Source organism: Neolamprologus multifasciatus, chromosome 15 (genome assembly GCF_963576455.1).
Source record: "Neolamprologus multifasciatus chromosome 15, fNeoMul1.2, whole genome shotgun sequence".
In the NCBI taxonomy this organism is placed as follows: Eukaryota; Metazoa; Chordata; class Actinopteri; order Cichliformes; family Cichlidae; genus Neolamprologus; species Neolamprologus multifasciatus.
This window is the reverse complement of record NC_140453.1, coordinates 3,441,216-3,461,038: the sequence shown is the minus strand read 5'-3', so window position 1 is coordinate 3,461,038 and position 19,823 is coordinate 3,441,216. Positions and strand designations below refer to the sequence as shown.

The following is a 19,823-nucleotide window of genomic DNA, read 5'->3' as shown; positions in this document are numbered from 1 at the left end:
GTGGTCTCGTTAGATTGCTTTCGATTGTCTGTGCACAAAACGTTGTCTCCGTGCAGACTAATCCTGAGGGAGAATCGTGTATTTAAAAGCTGCAGAAAAGAGCCCACAAAAAAACCCAACGTGCCCCGATTGTACTTGTAAGCTGAAGCCTTCGTGTCTGTGTATGTGTGTGCCTGCGTGCGCGTACGCTGTGAACGCATAACGCCACCGTCTACAGTCTACAGCTCAGTTCATCTGTTAACGACTGATGAGAGACGTCCCCGGATGATCCCAGAACAAATGCAGGATTAAGAGCTGATACAAAACCCCAAATATGCTGCATCTATGTACAATAGACAAGAATATTGTATCGCTATCATGCATGAAAGAGAAGAACTCAACCACTCAGCTACCCCCCCTCGAATATCATGATATGACACAGATTTTTAAATTGCTAGTAACGATGACACTGATATGGAAAATGCTAACTGGTGGTGACCTGGAGGCCACAGGGGTTACAGGTGCAGTGCTTATGGAATGAAATGGATGGTGTTACTCCATTAGCACTTCAATAGTCTTGGGTGTCTCTGAGCATAATCGCCGTGTCCATCACGGTGTTTGCGTGCGCGCCTGTGTGTGCCAGTCTGGGTAACCCTGTGTTCCGGCGTGTCTAGTTTCTAATGATGGTCATCCATAATTGAGAGTCACCTCGCAGTGGAGGGCCGGGAACAGTCCAGGGTGGCGTGGTGGTTAACTGGGCTCCAGCTGCTCACCGTGAGCGTCCCTATATGAGTCACGGGGGGTCAGCGGTGCACAAAACGCCCAGCACCGCAGGGCAGCAACCTGAGCCCGGGGCAGTTTAATTGATGCCACCTCTGATTAACTGTCAGTTGGGCATCAACACCAGCTAATTCACTAAAGGACGTCCTGACCAGAGACGTTTTAACCTCGGCGCGTGGGAGCCGCCCTTTGCTTAAACACACGTCGACTTTTAAAGCGCGGTAGATCACTGTTTGTCCATGAAGCACATCAAAATCCTACAGTGTAGCATTATAAAAGTTTAAGGTCAGGGATGGACAGACACCTTTAATATCTGCATGAATTGGGTTCAGTCTTTTAGCTTCTCTCTGCCATGTAAAGCTTCTCTTATCTTTCCTGCAATGAAAATAAAGCCTAATGAAATATTTTTACTAAAGTTTCTCATCATCTACATAACAAAACATGACATGAAAAAAGCTTCCTCTCTAGAGGCCGTCATTTACTATTCACTATACATTCAAACTTACTAACATTTTATCACATCTAAGCCAATAAAAACAATATTTTACGTGAACTGTTCATTATAAAATATTATTGGCACTCATAAACAGTAGAGGTGGGAATCACCATACATCCCACGATACGATATTATCACAATACTTAACTCACGATACGATATTATTGCAATTTTTTAAAATATTTTGCGATATTCAGATTCTGTACATGAAGGTAAACTTTATCAATATTCATTTGATCTAATATCAAAGTCTCACACTCAGTCTTTCTCTCATTTCAGTTTTATTGTTGACAAACTGAACGGTTTGTATTACAGTCTAGTCCAACTTAACTGAATCAACCATCTGGTACAATTATAGCTATTCTGAACTATGCAGTTTATGAAAACTATGCAGCCCCTTCAGCAACTGAAGAATTTGAAAGTAAATTAAAACAAAATATAATTTTACATTAAATAAAAAAGTTTTAAACTTAATTAAAATAAAACATGTCTTAAATTAAAATAAGTAAACTGTCATGTTTATTGCTGCCAAAAACAAGTTAAACACATTTGGACAGTGAAGGAATGTCAGGATTCTTGCTCAGAAAAAGGATCAACATGCTCTGAAGTCAGAGCACAAAATTTTTTTTGTAACAAAGTATCGATTTCTGCTGTCCCTGTATCGATACATTATTAGCAAACAAAATATCACCATGCTACACAGTATCCATTTTTTCCCCCACCCCTAATAAACAGTAAGAGATGCCGCTACAGGTGCACAGTTTATGTCAACCTAGTAAAAGTACATTTGTTTCTAATAAGCAGACAGTTAAAATTAGTCAGTTATCTGTTTTACATGTTCCTGGGTGGATTTAAGAACAATCAAGTGTGCAGTTGTAATTGTTACTCATTCATTAGCAAATATAATTAAAGACAAAGTTTTTTCCACCTGGTCCCACAGAAGCTGTGCTGTTTAATGGATTAGAGCTGATCTACGAAGCAGCCCCTGCTTCATAGATCAGCTCAGTCTAAAAGAATTCTTCACTGAAAATGATTTTAAAATTCATGGCTTCAGAAAGTGGCCCCAAGGACTCACGTTTTGACAATAGTAATAATGTGACTGGAAGACTGAGCACATGGATCAACCCAGCAGAAGTCCCCTGTGCTTTAGGATTAGCTTCAGGAAACTAAAGCTTCTTTCTTTGTAACTTCATGGTCTTTTTTCAGTTTGCTAATGCTGTGAATCCACCACAGCTATCAAAGAGGCCAGCTTTAAACTTTTTTAGCATTTCAAGCAAAAAGACTGTGAGATTTTAAGGGATTAATATATTTCTCCATAAAGTGTGGAACTCGTTTGGTGCACAGATGTTAATAGGTATAAATGATCAACTGAAAATGAGTGATCATCTGTAATTTATCCCCCCCACTCTTCTGTAACACTTCTGCAACCAGGCCGTTGTTCCCAGACAATCAAGTTGATCTCGTGTTTAATGTGCCAACAGTCCCCCGGCTCGCTCTTTGTTTGAATGAATCATTGCTTCGTGAAAAAGATCTTGGGGAGCTGCCAGCTGTTTTGACAGGCAGGACTCAGCACCTACACATGCACAATGGAGAGGCTGGCCCGACGCGCCTCCACATTCAAACATACAGCTCTGTGAGCTACAAGCAATTATTAAAGGCAAACTTGCCACGGACTCTGCCTCTTTGATGTTCTCTGGCAGCTGCCCTAATGACTTTAAGCATTTCAGATTTCTCTTTGTTTGAAAGTTTTCATTCATTTTCAATCAGTACTCTGTCTCTTAAACTTCCCCGTGAGATTTATTTTTACAGTCTTTCTGTGAGCGCAAAGCTGATAAAAACCAAAAACACACAAGCTTTTTGCTGTCAGACAAACTTGCATGCAAGGACACATCAATTACTAATGAAGTCTGTTAGAGACAGCAGAGCCACATAAGTCAGGGGTGTTGAGTTCGGCACATTTTGTTCATGCTACGAAGAAGACTTTAAAATGCCAACAGTTGTGTTACGTGTGAAGCTCGTTTTGTGGAGAACTGTGTGCTGAAACAATGCTTTTATAGTTCTCAACTGTCAGGTCCACTCTACGCTAGTAAAACTGCAACATCTGCTGACCTACAGCGCCATCTGCTGGATGAGCTGCATAATGCATAAGGATAGGTCAGTTCCTACCGTTGATATTTCATCTCTGAGGCACACACAGCACTAGAAATGTGCAATGAATTGAACTCACTTGAACAGCATAGCTCCAGTAGTGTGTGTGTTTAATTGTTTTCCTTATTCCACTCAAAAATGTAATTGTGTTGCAGATTGTCTGAGTTCATTCGACCACAGTTTGACTGGAGAACAGCTGCAGACATGTTGAATTCATTGCATGGGCAAAACTGTGGATGATTTAATCCACGTATTAGTTCATTCCACTTCTTAACTTTTATTTTCACTATTTTTCTTTCCACATGTGACTCAGCAGTGTAGCGATTTACACATCTGCCTGTCAAGCTTTAAAAGATCGCTGGTTTAATCCAAGGAGGAGATGCAGATTTCTTGGGCGTTGTGTCAAAAAGAGCATGTGGCATAAAAATCTGCCACGCATGTGCTGTGGCGACCCCTTGTGACAAAGGGAGCGACTAAAAGTAGCTTCTTTCGTTCGTGTAAATAGGTTCAACAGTATATTCCATTTTAAAGCAATTTCATTATTTAAATGAGTGAAACTGAAATAAATTATGTGGTAAAATGCTCATTTTAATGTGGCGCAATAATGGAAGCATTTTTCTACAGCTGAGGTCTTGTTCGATTTTTATTTATATTTTCTTATTTTAGCATAAGACACTTGAATATCAGTAATTATCAATTTTAGTAGTGTATTTTTTTTTGTCAGATTAGATCTGTTGCAAAGGTCAAGTGCTTCCCATTTCTGATAATATATACTATGAGATGCAGCTATATTTCTCTAAAGTTACAATTAGGGCCGCCACGATTAGTCGACTAGTCACGATTACGTCGACTGTCAAAATCGTTGACGACTGATTTAATAGTCCACACTTCGTTTGAAGCTTTGCAAGATCACAAAAGACGCAGGAATAAGTAGTAGGATTTAAGAGTGTAATAACGGACTGGAACAGAAGATGGCAGCACTGCATGTACAAGGATGTCAGCTGCCGTTAAACCCCGAAGAAGAAGCTCTGTCCCAGAATTCATAGCGCAGCGCAGCTCAGTTTCCAACAATGGCGGCAGCTAGTTAGTTTTAATATTATTCTTATTATTCTTTCTGGGTCACAAAATAAAGTTTAACATATTTTCAGGCGAGAATGTAGCTGTGTAAACCTCAAATATCTGCTCAGTTTATCAAGACACCACATATTTTCAAAAGCGCTCCGACGTTTTCGGAGACGTCTGTTAGCCACTAGCTCGATAGCTAGCCGGGGGCTAGGCTCACTAGAGCCCGTGAGAACACCGGACTCCCGGCAAATCGTTTTCAAACCCACCGCAGTTTTTCGCTACTCAGGTTAAATATATATAAGTCACTTAGATAACTTAAAAATGTTATTGTTTGGCTATTTTTAGTATTTTATTTGTTCCTGAGTAAATCGGTTTGGCTGAGATTAAAGTTATAGTTTTTACACAGCTGAATAAACGTCAAGCAGACAGCTGATTATCAAAAGTGTGAGATGCTCGAGAATATACTCCGGTGTCCTGTTATATTTTAGATAGCAAGGAGTTTATTAAACTTCACCGAAACGATCTGCAAATTTCATTAAAATTTAATAAACTATCATCTTGTCTTTATTTTTAGTTAGCACATACCTTAAACACTTAAAGCTGTAAGCTAATGATAGTTATATAAGAGCAGATGCTGCTGGTGCAATAAGCTGTACTTTTATGTCCAATGGATGATGATCTGATTAGTCGACTAATCGCAAAAATAATTGGTGACTAGTCGACTATCAAAATAATCGTTTGTGGCAGCCCTAGTTACAATATATACTACCCTAAGTTGTGAAAATTGGAGTGTGCAGTTTGCCCTTAAAAAGTTCAGGGAACTGGACAACTGGATCACTAAATGACTGCTACGCCTAAAAGGATATCTACAGCATCTGAAAGTCATGTCTTGTCACTTTGTTCCACCATACAATACGTTCTGCAAAGACTGTGATTGCCGGTTCCTTCATTTTTCAGCATGACAATGATCCCAAACACGCTGCCAATGCACTAAAAGCATCTTGATAGAAAAACACACAGTGGAACATTGTGACACATGGATTGGCCTCCACCAGAGCCCGGACCTCAGCATTACTGAAGCAGTGTGGGAGCATTTTGACAGAGAACAGATCAAAAGGCAGAAACGTCCAAAGAAGAGCTTTGAATGTCCTTCAAGAAGCCTGGAGAACTATTCCTGAATACTTAAAAGACAAGAAGGGACAAGAAGAGTTCCAAGCTCATTAAAATTGTACAAAGTCGTTTTTTTGCTTCAATAAATCATAGCAACTATTTCCATTTTCCTAACAAAATATAAAGAAATGACCGGTGGTCTGAGACTCTTGCACACTGTGTGCAAAGAGGATTGGCACATATATTAAAACAACAGTGTATGAGGTGCTGCTCAAATCTGTTAGATGGGTCGGCTGTAATATTCACTGCTTTTAACCAATCAATAAATTTGCGCTGACACCCCAAAAGCTTCAAAGACAACAGTCGGGATACTGTGGAAAGTTTCTCTGAATATTCTGCATGCAGCTAATAACATAGTGCTGTATGTAATCACAGTGCAGCACTCGTACTACATGAGGTGAGTGAATGCTGCTCTCTGCTACCCTCAGGAGGACACTTAAGAAATGACAGGCTTCCGAGCCCTGAAGTTCAAACCTCAGTCAACAGCAAAATGTTAAAGAAAATCTATTTTTATTTGTTTCCGTACAGTCCTTCTTCTACTGGTTAAGTACAACATCACAAGAAGCCACACTGAGGCTCTGGAGTGTTTGCCAGAGCAGCATTATACAACAGCTTGGTTCATCTGAGGGTGGGTGGTTAAGACTCGCGTGGTGGTGAGTGAAGCTGAAGAACACAAATTGGATTCTAAAGAAACTAAGGAAGCAGCATGACAATTTTTTGTTTCCTTCTTTAAATAATAATAATTTAAAAAAATCCCAGATAACATTTTCTCTGATATGAATTCCCTGTTTGGATTGAGTTTGTAGTGTCTGCAACCTGGAGAGGAAATCCTACTGCTCCTTTCCACAGGATCCCAAAGAAAAGACCTGGAGGTGATCTTATCATCTGGTAAAGCAGCACAAATTAAAAAAAAAAAAAAACCTACAATTGTTAAAAACAAACAAACAAAACCAAAAAAAACCCTTTAACATCGACACATTTAAACACTGTTCCATAGACCATTTTGTGTTTTGTGCTGCTGACTGGCATCACACCCCATCACGAACTGTGAGACAGTCAACAATCCCACTTACAGTTAAAAAAAAAAAAAAGGAAGAAATAATAATAATATGTATTTACAGAGATATTCACACATACAGCGTATACACCCATACTTAAACAGACATGTACTCATGGAGCTGTACATACCCAGACAGTGCACAAACCCACCAGAGACACAGTTAGCTCACTGTGCCGGGCTTAAATCAGTCACAGTTGTTGCCACATTACTACAATCTACTTTATGAAGCGGGGCTCCATAAACATCATTTATTTAAAAAAACTGTCCTATCAGTGTCAACTGTTATAATGCGATAATGACTGAAAACAGGTACTGCGAATCACAATCATCTACGTAGCTGTCCATGTTCCTCCCAGCCGTACAGGGACACTAACCAGGTTGTGGTCTCAGTGTTCAATGATGCTCAGTAACAGTTTACGTACAAAACTTCTGCACAAGTGGTAAAACTGCAGAGATGATACCAGCGTTGTTTATATATCCCCAGTGCATGTTACCTATGTATCCTTAAAATAAAGAAGACTGTATAAAGAGATGATGCTTACTATGACTGTAAATCGTATTCAGTCAGATAACTAACAAACATTAACTGTTCCTGAGCCCAGTCCAAGGTTTTCCTATAATTCGTATTCAGTGTTGAGTTTTGTGGGTTTTGTCCTTTTATTTTCAGCTTACTGGTTCTTCCTGTCCCACCTTTCAATAAAGACTGAGGTACCCCAAGTAAACAAGAACTTTACATCTCATACTGGTTTTCTTCTGGTTTGGCTGGTTTTCAAAAACGGTGAAACTAACAACCTGAGCTGAACTACAACAAGCCTGCCCCTCTTCTCTCGGCATGCTTTGAAAACCAGTTTGATGAAAATCCAAGTACAGAGGCCATGACTGAATGGTTATCACACTGGATACATAGTTACAATCACAAGAGAGGAACAGTGTTTTACAGGACCGGAAAAAGCAACGAGAAGTTATCAGACACACTGCTGAGAAAAAACAAAAATAGAAGAGCTGACAGTATCTGTGCGAGGAGGGACCACGGAGCCAGGCGGTGCTGTGGAGTTCGCGGTGTCCCGTGCGACGACTTGTTCCCTCAGAGTGAGCCCGCTCCGTTAGCGGTTTTTGGACCCACTCTTCATTCAAGTGCTGCGCAACTTTACCACACACCATTGCCATAGCAACAGTTGAATCAACCAAAAGATGTGATGTATGTTAAAAAATGTTAAAAACTACAACCAAAACAGTTTTAAAAAAATGTTTAAAAAAAAGAAGAAGAAAAGAACGAATCAGCATGAAGACACGACACCTCAGATAGTAGGTAGAGTTGGGAAGCCAGTGCTCAGACAGAGGTCAAAGTGGAAAGTTAGTAAAAGTCACCTGGGTTTGCTCTATAGTCAACTCTGTTCTAAGATGACAGCGCAGGGGGAAATTTGTACAATGTTTTACAGTTTCATTTAAGTTAGAAAAAAGGATGCCCCAAATCCCCCTGACATATACCATTTATATATATATATAAGTCATCTCATTTAAAAAAAAGTGACAGAACCTTAAACACTGGACCCAGCTGTGGAGCCACATGTGGCCAGAGTTTGATGGTTTGGTCACGTTCAAGAACAACACTACTTGAGGCATTCCTGTTAATATAATAAAACTGAAATGGCATTTCCCCAAGGCATATGATACATTCATAATACTTTTAAGAGTACACGTGTGTGTGTGTGTGTGTGTGCGTGTTTGTGGCTGTGTCTATAATCAAATATCTGCCACAAAGTATTTATTCATGTGCATTAAAACAGAATAATGCATCTTCCTGTGTCAATTAGCTTGTACATCTATCTTTGTGAAGACCTCGGGAGTGAGGGGAATTTCTGCCTTTCCTCACTTTGAGTCGGATCTTAGAAGACAGGCTGTGTGAGGGTGGAGGCCTGGAGTAGAAACGTGTGCGGTTAAGGGTTAGGCATTGACTTGTTATGGACAATATAAGAGGGGGGCGGTCTGGACACTGCGCTGGGACAATGAGGGCCCTCGCGAAAGATAGCAGAACAAACGATGCGAGTGTTTATCTTTGCATGGCTCGTCTGGGCTCCTGTCCTCGCGACTGAAGCACATTTCCGTAGGAAACAATTGCACCTCATTGGCTCAACCAAGTTGGCCAATCATCAGTGACGGAAGCCAGAGCCCCTGGGCCCACCACACCGCTGACACCAGAGTTTGGTTGGTGGATAGGTTAGGGGAAGTGTGAGCGTGTGTGCTCAGAGTGACTGTGTTTTTGAAGACACTGGAAAAAGAAAACCCTAGTCCTTTCCACTTGCAGTGTTGTCATGGATGGAGGGGATGCAGTTTCCGCGGTGATGAAAGTGAAGTGTCGGTAAGCAGAGGAGGAGAGAAGCTTAAACCTCTGCTCCTTTCAAGCCGATTCGTTCCTCCTCCTGTCAGTCGCTGTTGGGCTTCTTGAGGGAGAAGGCAAAGATGTTGAAGTGGTTACTGAGCTGTTCTACCTAGCAACGAAAAAGGTAAAAACTGCAGTTAATTCAAATTCAAAGGCCTTCATATATTCTGTTTCAGTTCAGTTTTGTATTGAATGCAAAGTTTAGGAAAACGAAAATCACTGGTCTCCTCAGGGTTCAGGTTTTGGGCCATTGCTCTTTAACATGCACATTTTCTCTCCAAGCTAACTCATATAGGACAGAAGCATTATTCTTTACAGCTATACAGGCCATGCAGTAAGATGTATTATGTATAAAATGGCTACATAAATGAAGACCTTTTCGAATTTGGTGTTTTATGAACACAATCACTGTTTTTGGTTTTTTTTTAAGTGTCTTCTTAGCCTCAGTTGGCTGCGTGTTACTGGCACTGCTGCAGTGCTGGTAATCAGGATAAAGGCAGAGCTACAGCAACAAACACATCTTTGTCTTTGGAACAGCTGCAGCCTCTTTGCACAGCAGGGAATCAAACATGTTCTTTGCATGTGTGCTCTTACCACAGACACGCCGTAGTGTATGTGCGCTAATACAACAGCAGCTGTCCACAAATAAAGCAGAAGCGTCTCGTTGGTGAAGACCCTGGTGATGGCTAACACCACCACCGCTGTCATGGGCAGTAACAGTATGGTCAGTGGCTGGCAGCGTGTGTTACTCATTTGACACACAATCAGCTTACACTGAAAGACAAAGACACGTGAAAAAGCATTAACTATGTACTTCATCAAAAGTAATATGTATGGCATGTTTTGATTTCCGAAAACATGATAGTAGCGTTTGTTTTTTGATTTTCTAAAATAGATCCTCAGTGAAGCATCTTACAGACCGACACCCTTCTATTTCTGAGGAATTCCATGAGGTCAGTAAAGCTACAGTTTCACCAACACTCAAGTATTAAACATAAATGTTAACCAGGCTGACATTACTGTAAGCCTATATACTGTTTTAACAGTCACATTAGTCATCTATTAAGTTATGGTTTAAGGCAACAGCTAGTAACTGTGGCTACTTGATAAAAGGATAACATTATTGTGGGAGTTAGGCAGCAAATGCTATTAGTCTTGCCCCTCTGTGAGGTTAACAGACAGCATTACTTAACAGAAAAACACAATAAGTGTCTAAAAAGTGTTGTGTTGCTCCTAAAGTCTCGCACTGAAGTTGAAAAGTCCCGAGTTGAAGTCCACCAGCAGCTAAACAGAAACGGTGGCAGTCCACCTTAACAACTCATTATAGAAAGAAAAATACGGTGCCAAGTAGGGGTGGGCGATACATCGAATAAACTCGATGTATCTCGAGTTTTTCCACGTACGATGGTTAAAATGGCTTTATTGTAACCATCCAGTATAAGTTGCCATGGAAATATTAAGCTGTCTGAATGTAACTCACTCTAAATTTTCTTTTCTCCCACATGCTGCGAATGCATCATTAACCCCGCCAACCAGAAAATGTTCTACCGGCGCACTGCGCTGAGCATGCGTCTATATACCAGCAGATGAGGAAAAATATGGTGATAGCGGGAGGATGTTGAACATAATGCTGTAATTTGCAAAACATGCCGTAAAACTACTGCCGCAAAAGGTAGCAGTACCAAGAAAACTTTCCACCAGCTCAAAAGTCATCCACTGCAAAATTAAGACTGTTTTAAACTCTGCAATCTGAACCATAAACCAAAGAAAACTTTAAATAAGCCAGCTGTGATACGAGCTACAACAACTTTCAGCTGCTCTGCTCCCAGGCTGTGGAACTCTCTGCCCCCAGAAATAAGAAACATTGGTTCTCTCCCACAGTTTAAATCCCAACTCAAAACTCTTCTGTTCAAATCTGCATATTCACTGTGAATCCACTGTTTGTTAATTTTATATCTTGTGCTTTTATTTTATTGTTCTTATTCTGCCATTGTTTTACTAAGTGTTTTATCCTATTGTAAAGTGTCCTTGGGTGACTTGAAAGGTGCTCATAAATAAAATTTATTATTATTATGTTATTGTACATTTGTGGTCTTGTTTTCCAGCTGGTTCGGGGGCACTGGGTTTCAAGACATATTGCGATGTATATTGTGTATCGCGATATAGCCGAAAAATATCACGATATTACATTTTCCTCACATCACCCAGCCCAAGTGCCAAGTCACCAGAAGCATATGAAATAAACAGGACTGTAGCTGAATACATGTGCATGGACCAGGACTATTGTAATCTATCTTTGACAAGTTGAAAAAACACAAATGAAATCTTTGGTATAGAAAATGGTATCAAGTATTTTCCTGGGTATCAGTACTATTATTATTCTATTATTATATTAATATAATATTAATATAATATAATATAATATAATATAATATAATATTATTAGGTATTAGTATCAGAGTTTGCAATTCTAATGAGAAATTCTGACTGAGGAAACTACATTGCAGAGGTGTAGGAAAAAAAAAAAAATCACACAAAAAATGTAATAAATAAATAAATTTTAAAAAAAAAATCAAAAAAAAAAAATCACACACTTACCGTGACGTTGGCAAAAGCTGTCCCCACCATGAGGTAGAAGATCCTGGGCTGCAGCTCCAGGATGTTGGATGGAGAGTAGATCACCCAAATGGTGGACAGGACAAACAGAAGAAACGGAGAGAGGAAAGGCAGTAAACCTTCATACAGGCTGCTGTGCTTCAATGTGTTATTCCTGTAACCCCTGCAAAAGCACCGTGGGAAAACAGTTAAGAACAGAATTAGCAAAGGCAAGAGAAAAAAGAAAATCTGATCTAAAGCTGATATAAGTTGTGCTTACTTGAGGACGTTGTAGAGGCTCATGGGTAAGGTCACAGTGAAGGAACAAGCTGGAAATCAGAAATTAGTTTGTTTCACTGCTTTGGCTAATGAATGAACATATTCAGTAACTGAGTAATTAAACACAGCTCACCAATGATCATAAAGGTGAAGAGGTCTCTGTAGAGAAGGTGAAAAATAACTGGTTGGTACCAGGTTTCCACACCCACTGCAGCAGTAACCAAGTAAACAAGGGAGATTGTCTGCAAGGAGACAGGACACAAGACAGATGTTTAGAAGTCTAGTGTAGTGTCTCACACTGTCAATCATCCAAATGACCAAAAACTTACCACTTGGCTGATATCATATCCCCAAGGCAGAAACAAGATGCCAGTGTTATATTTCTCCCAGTGGGACAGTATGAAGGAGAACAGCACCACCCACAGTATGTAATAAAGTGTGACCACACCGACACCACTCTCCGCACGCCCAAATATAGAGTATACAGTGGCCACGAAGAAGACACAGGCCCAGCTGTCCAGACCGTGGTCAAAAAGCTCCCCTAGTGGTGTGGAAGAGTTGGTGCGACGTGCCTGTTTGCCATCAACACCATCTATAAAAAGCACAGACAGACACAGATCAGCACATACAGTACAAGTTTATGGGGATATGTATATATGATGACATCTCTGCTCAGCTAAGGTTGAGCATAACTGGTCAAAGGGAGCAACATTCCTACTTCCCACTTCACTGTTACACCAACACAACTGGGCTTCATTCAGTTCACTCAGGAGCACAGCCTCATATGAAACACCACGGTTGCTTCACTTTAATGGTTCACAGAGTATGACGGAAGGATAGATAAGAAGGGATCAGTATAACTAACACAGATCATGTCAGTGGGAGAGCAACAGACAATTATAAAAAGATGATATTCACTTGTGTGAGCTGATATTTATCATAAACTGCAATGAGAAAGTCAAAACTGAAAGTATGGCCAGAGATAAGAGGCTTCGTTCATGTCTAAACATTCATATTTAATGTTACACGCAGCGATTACTGAGGTCATCAGTCATTAGGGCTGTGCGATATGACCAAAATCTCATATCCCGATATTAAGAATTCTATCGTCTGATAACGATATAAATCACAAAAATGTAACGTTTTCTGTAAATTCTGTGAATCTCGGGCAGCTCGACTTGCGTGAAGTGTTTCCAGCTGGGCGTCATGGACCTGGAGTCGAGTGTTTTAACTGATGCATGAAACGATACATTTTTAGACATAAGTTGTAACGGCCGCCGATTTCTTTGTGAGTATTTATTACACGGCGTGCGGCTGGGAAAAGACGTTTGAGTCTAAGGTTTATTTTTTAGCACCTGGCGGCTTTTTTTGCTTCTCATCCGTAAATAATCTGCTCTTTCACGTGATTCAGTTTATTTTGAAAAGTCTCAACAGGATCTTGAGCTTTATTGTGAAAGGTTTATGTGGAAAATAAACAAGCGGACACGGGATGGTTTTACCATCGTTGTTGTCAGGCGCTTGTCCGTCCGTAGGGTGGTTATATTAAATATAAGAGAAAGAGAGAACTTTAAGAAATTAATATAGCCACTACAGCGACCATCAAAACGATGAAAAATATTGCCGTAAACAGTTTATTTTGCGACACCACGAAACAAACTATAGCGTAAAATGAAACGATAGACGTTTTTATATCGTCATCCGACATATATCGTTATATCAAACAGCCCTATCAGTCATTCACTAATGGTGTTCAGGACAAACAGAAGAAACGGAGAGAGGATTCAACTCTAACCTAACTCTGCAGTCCAGCAGGAATGGCTTACGTTTCAGGATGCTGCAGTGTGACCCTTCTCTACAGTCAGGGAATGAAGCTGCTTCAAAGTGTGAGATTATTATCTTATCTTATCTTATGCCACATTGGACCCCTAATTAAAGATTGTGAAATCATTATGTAGTTTTAGTTTGCATTATTCTCCTGAAGAGGTGATAACTATTACAGTTATTAAACTGATTTGTATTACATTAGACTGCTCATTTATTGTGAATGAATGATATTGTTTTATGATGCATTATACTGCTGATTTATAAGAAATACTGTTTTCAGAGAGTCTTCACCTTATTTGTCTGATTAGAAAAGAACAGAACATACTGCACAGGAAGCCAAGGTCATAACTTAGGCTCACTGAGAGAGAGAAATAATGTGGATATTTAGGTTTTATGACTAGGTGGAGGGGGGGCTGAAGCTATAAGAATGTGTGGTACGCTCAGACACTTCGAGATCAGGCGGACACCTTCCCGCGCTCATCTCCCCTCCGGATGGTTTAGGCTCATAAAGTGTTGAATTGTATGGAATAAAAGATTGTTGATTGAGCATTTATACACCGAGTATTGTCCTTCCTTCAGCCCAAAGATCAAACAGAATTGGGAAAATTTAACAAAAGCGGTCCCTCATTTATCGCGGTACTTACGTTCTAAAAATAACCCACGATAGGTGAAATCCACGAAGTAGCTAACTTTATTTTTTTACAATTATTATAGATGTTTTATGCCTGTAAAACCCCTCACTACACACTTTCTACACTTTACTCCGGCAGGCATGAACATTTTCTCACTTTTCTTTATGGTTTAAACGCTCTAAAAGTAAAAATAAGTCCAGTATTACAGAATAACACCAAAGGCACCCGTGATTGCCTTTGACGGTGCGAAATGTTTCATCGACATCTTTTTGTTTGTTGGAGAAAACTTACAAACATACAGTACAGCACTTCAGAGTCACACCGCTAGCGATCAAAGATTTAGATAAATTTGACAAGCTGAACGCGTTCTGTACTGTACAAGAGACACGGCACGAGATTGATTGACAGTGGTCTACAGCCAATCAGAACACATTACACAATGCGCTGTTTAAATTTTTATTTTTTTTTAAAGCATGCAAAATTGCACAAACAAAAAATCAGTGAAACAGCAAGACCGTGAAAGGTGAACCGCATTATAGCGAGGGACCACTGTACTTATGTTATAGCTATTAAGTGGGCAGCCATATGTACTGAAAGCCATTTCCCCAATGACATTTTCCAGCCTGGACCAACCTTGCTACTTGTCAGAAGATGCGTCTCTTTTTTGAAGCCTTGACAACCACACGTCATACTGAATATCAGACAATTTTATTTCAAATATGCTTTCCTTCAAGTTAGGGCTGCTCAATTAATCGAATTTTAATCACGATTACGATCTGGGCTTTCAACGATCATTAAAAATGACTCGGCCGATTATTAGCCCCTCCCTCGTGCTTTACTCTCGCGCTGTTCCGTGTGGCAAATCGAGCGCACCTCTCTGCATTTCGAACACGTGTCACAACAAATAGGACCCGAAGGAAGCTCGGAAAGCTAAGCAGAAGTTATTTGGAGAGGAGAGTGACTGCCGTTGGTTGAAAAGAGAGTTAAAAAAAAAAAACTTCAGTGGTGTGGAAACATTATGGGTTCATGAGTCAGACGTGGATCAAGTAGACATAGTGTGTAAACTTTGCTACAGTGTCGTAGCTGCACCACAGAGCAGCACTGCAAAGTACATTTTTCATTTATTTTTATATTGCAAACATTTGCACTGTTATCAGTATTTGCACACTATTTTATATTATTTTTTATTATCTTTAAAGTCATTATTGAATACATTGTTATTGTTAAATAAATATCGTCAAATAATCTCAATTTCAGTGAAAATAATCGTGATTATCATTTTTGCCATAATCGAGCAGCCCTACTTCAAGTTTTTTTTTAAATAAAATATATAAATATCAGAATTGGGAGTGCAATATATTTACTCTTATAATGTTGTTGCAATGGTGGTTAGTCCCTTATATTTTATACACATACCTCCAGGATGTCATGCATAGCTTTAGACAGACAAGTGCAGCTTTATCTGATTCAAGTTACAAATAGTCTGATAACTTTTATGATTTCAGTTAGAAATACTTCTAAAAAATGAAAATGTAATGCTATGAAATGTAACATGAGTGCATATAAACAATCCAATTATAGCAAAAACAGAAAAACAGGTGTCTGCGTGCCTCATTCTATAAAGTAAACATCCGAAACAAAAACAGAATAGGGGCCTTTAAGCTTTCGAGAGGCACTGCACTTCCCTGTGAGTTTCTCTACTTCCCATGAGTAAGAAGGGAAAAAAATGTACAATAAAAATAAAAACAAGCCACATGGAGTTGCAGAGGTCAGAACTCACCAAGTGTATAGGCTAAGAAGTTGAAGATCCCCGCTGCAACCCAGACCCAACTAGGCACGTGTTGGTATCCTGCAGCTGAGAAACAAACATTGTGAGTATATGGCACGACACATGGAGATCATGAAAAACTTAGACTAGAGTAACTTTCCACATTACTGATTCCACTCATTAGACCAATGTTATCCAATCTAAAAAAGTCAATATTTTAGGACAAATGTTAATATGTGTGCACTGTTTAGCTATTCCTGTAAGAGCTCAGTACTGACAGAAAAAATCCTGACTGGCCCTCATATTGACTGTAGAGGTCAGCCTTTTGTCCATGAGTGTTTCATTTATGTGTGTATAAGGTAACCACTTAGATTGGACAGCAAACACGCCAGAGCAAAGTATCTTATTTGCAATACAGAGATGTAGTCTGGGAAATGTTAACAGGAACAGCTCCCTGGGTGTTGTTGCCTGTGTGAATGACGTAACGGGTTAGTGATTACCACGAGCCACCATAGGCAGTCAATCGCTGGACTTTGCCTTCCATAAACAAACTTGCACGTCTGAATCGCTCTTCCTACTCTAGACAACAGCGATGGATTCAACCCACGTCTAGTCTGTTTGAGGGAAAAGAAACTGAGCAACCCTCCCCAGTTTAAGAAAAAAGAAAAAGTGAATGACCTACAAGATGCATTGAAGTCAAAGTCGTAGAAGGCCAACATGAGGAAGTTCAACACAAGGAACATAAAGCCTGTAAATGTAATGAGGTTTGGTGCCAACCATGTGGGTAGAAACTGTTGAGAAAAGAGTGAGAAAAAAAAAAAGGCTGTGAGAACAACAATTCATGATCATGGCACTCAGTTCTCACACACAGTTTTCTCATCATAGTAATGGCATATTGAATAACTGGAATTTAATTAGTACTGCTGAATAGAAGATTTATGTATATTAATATGAACCTTTTCAAATGACTGTCTGGTTAAATGACAGCATTAAAAACAACAACAACAAAAAATCCTCCCAAATCTAAAACAAACCATTACAATCAGTGACTGATGTGTTCTGACACTGGCAGAAAAATGAGCGCTGGTAATGCATCAGGTCGTCTCGCTACTGTATCACAGCACACGGCTGGAAATCTCATTAATGATGTAGCCTGCAACTGACACATAAAGCTGGACGGGTCTTCCTCACCTTCACAACAAGGTTCCAGAAAGGATGCATGACGTAGATGGACAGGGGATTCGAGTCCACTGCGCTGTACTGCAAAGAGGCACAGAGGTGTGATCACAAACAGGTCTTTAATTCTGTATTTCATTGCAGATAAAGCAAAGCAACTGCCTTGTTAACTGGACCGTCTTGGTACTAAATAAGAATAAAACTGATTGCAGTGTGCACTTTTATCCATTGTAGGACCCAATGTAAAAGCTATATTGCATTGCACTGTGTGTTTTATTTTGGTAGGCTTTCCTATTATGAGTAAATATTGACTCTTTCATATCAAACCTTTGGCACACCCATCTCCTGTGATAGACTTTGATCGCACTGTCACTCCTAGATACTTGGAAGAAGGGTGGGATCTTCATTTTTAGGGGACTACACAAAGGTTAACTATTGGTTTTTTGTTTTGCTTTGTTTTTGCCAAATACACTGTTCTTACAAAAGCTGAGCTCCCCAGTTCACCGTGAATACAGTGCAGCACTTAATACTGCAACAGCCAACTAAGGACACAGGCTAATTTTTGTAGATAATGATGATTATAATATGTAATGACATAATAGGTTGTTTGTGTAATCACCTGTGTGATTAATTATAACCACACATGGAAAAACAGGCACTATAATCATAGTCTGTGTGCACTAACAGATACGCAAGTCTGTCACTTTCACACCAACTAAGGTGGCCCTGCAGTCTGTGACCTGTTACAAAGGAGAGAAGTGGAGTGACAGAAAAAGAAAGTGAACTGATCAGCTGAGCAATCTCCACGCTCTTGTGTTCTTCCCACTTAAAGCTCATCTATATGCATCTTTATTCCCCTTTTGAGAAAGCAACCTCTGTTTTCAAGGAAAGCCACAATCCCCTCATTTGCTCTCATTTGTCCTTCTCTGCTGTCTGCTAGAAACCACTGCTTGGGTTACGGCTGCTATTAGACAGAGGAAGCCACTTATAAAGCAAATACTGGAGAAAAATGGTTTCTTGTGACAATCAGAGATATATGATGATTCTTGCTTTTGCTGCTGTGTGAAGCAGTAAAAGCATGAGGTATTAGGAATGAGCCTGAGTACCCACACTAGGGTTTTAAAGGAAGAAGAAACTTGACTGAAATAATGCAAAATATATAGAAAAAGTTGTAATGTTATAGCACATGTTAACGAAATGAAGATATTCAAAGATCAACTTACTACTTAAAATACCCCATGACTTCCATGCCCTTACAGATGAGCGCACTGGTAATAGCCCAGTGAAGCGCATCCTTATGGGAATTAACTAACAACTAAAATGCTATTAGTTGGCAAACACAAAGTGTGATTCCGTTCAAAACCCATCAAAAGACAATGTTGTACACCCCAGAATTTTTTACAATTGTATTTAGACGTTTTTAATGTGCTTCTTTGTTTCTCATATCCTACTGGATCCAATTCAATGGTTTCCTCTCCACGCTACCATTACAGGTGTTCGTTAGCAGTTTTATTCCTTACAGTGGCTGAAATAAAAAAAAATTACAGCTGGAGTCCAATAAAAAGGAAATAGATAAAGTATATGAATTGTGGTGTCAAAGCAAAGAAGCCTCCATTCAAATACAACATAAGCAGACAGGAGTCGCTAGCTTTTAGCGCATATGCACCAAATGTAAAGTAAAACAGAAAATAAGGACACTTCCGAGCAAAATTTTCAAACAAAAAACGTACCATTGGTGAATATGAGATGAGCTACTTGGCGGCTTTTATTTTCAACAGGAAAAATGGCAAACATCCGGTATCGTTCCGTAAACTCTGAGTACCTTTACACATTTTTCAGGGGAAGCACCCTGCAGATCGTGACAACTAGCTGCTAAACGCACAGAACCTGTCCGCTCAGCGGCTAGCTGCTAGCATGCCATTGTAACCTATAAATCATACCTTATATTTGTCGAAGCCCGCAAGCTGCTCCTGAGTGACATATTCGTAAAGAGCCATGGCGGTAGGGTCTGGCTCAAAGACGAGATAACTAAATATCTCTTCCTTTGGAAATGCAAATCTCCAATGTTAGCTGCCGTGTTCAAGTACCATCTAGCTTGGCCGCCTTCGTTTACGCCGGGTGAGGCGATGTCGAACCATAGGAGCCACTCCTACGGAGCGCAACCCCCTTCCCGGTTAAAGGTATCCGTAGCTCACTACCGCCACGCAGACCTGGAGGACCCTGAAAAAATAAACACACAAAATTCCATAAAATCCTGTTGACTGGGTCACTCTTCCACTATGGTATGGTGATTGTGGTCTCACCTGATAAAAAGAATGCTAAAATAACTTTTAAAGTGCCGGAAACAGTTTTGACTCCTGTTAATTGCTCACCAACTCCATCAATCAAACAGCTTCTATGGCGTCCTAGATGTGACGTGGCTTTCCGCTTTGACCGGAAGAAACGTCACTGCGCTTACCTGCTGTTGGAGA

At 39.9% G+C, this 19,823-nt stretch overlaps 1 protein-coding gene across 1 annotated transcript; it reads right to left on the bottom strand.

The window, feature by feature from the left end:
* Positions 1–6,713: 6,713 nt before the first annotated feature.
* On the bottom strand, positions 6,714–19,756 carry selenoi (selenoprotein I). Its single transcript, XM_085133079.1, has 11 exons — positions 19,656–19,756; positions 19,293–19,572; positions 17,368–17,436; positions 16,859–16,967; positions 16,189–16,263; positions 12,282–12,544; positions 12,086–12,194; positions 11,954–12,002; positions 11,677–11,857; positions 9,673–9,852; positions 6,714–9,187 (listed from the first exon to the last, which is right to left on the bottom strand). Exons 2-11 carry the CDS (start codon positions 19,347–19,349, stop codon positions 9,080–9,082), a joined length of 1,200 nt encoding a protein of 399 aa, XP_084989205.1. The 5' UTR covers positions 19,350–19,572; positions 19,656–19,756; the 3' UTR covers positions 6,714–9,079.
* Positions 19,757–19,823: the final 67 nt, after the last annotated feature.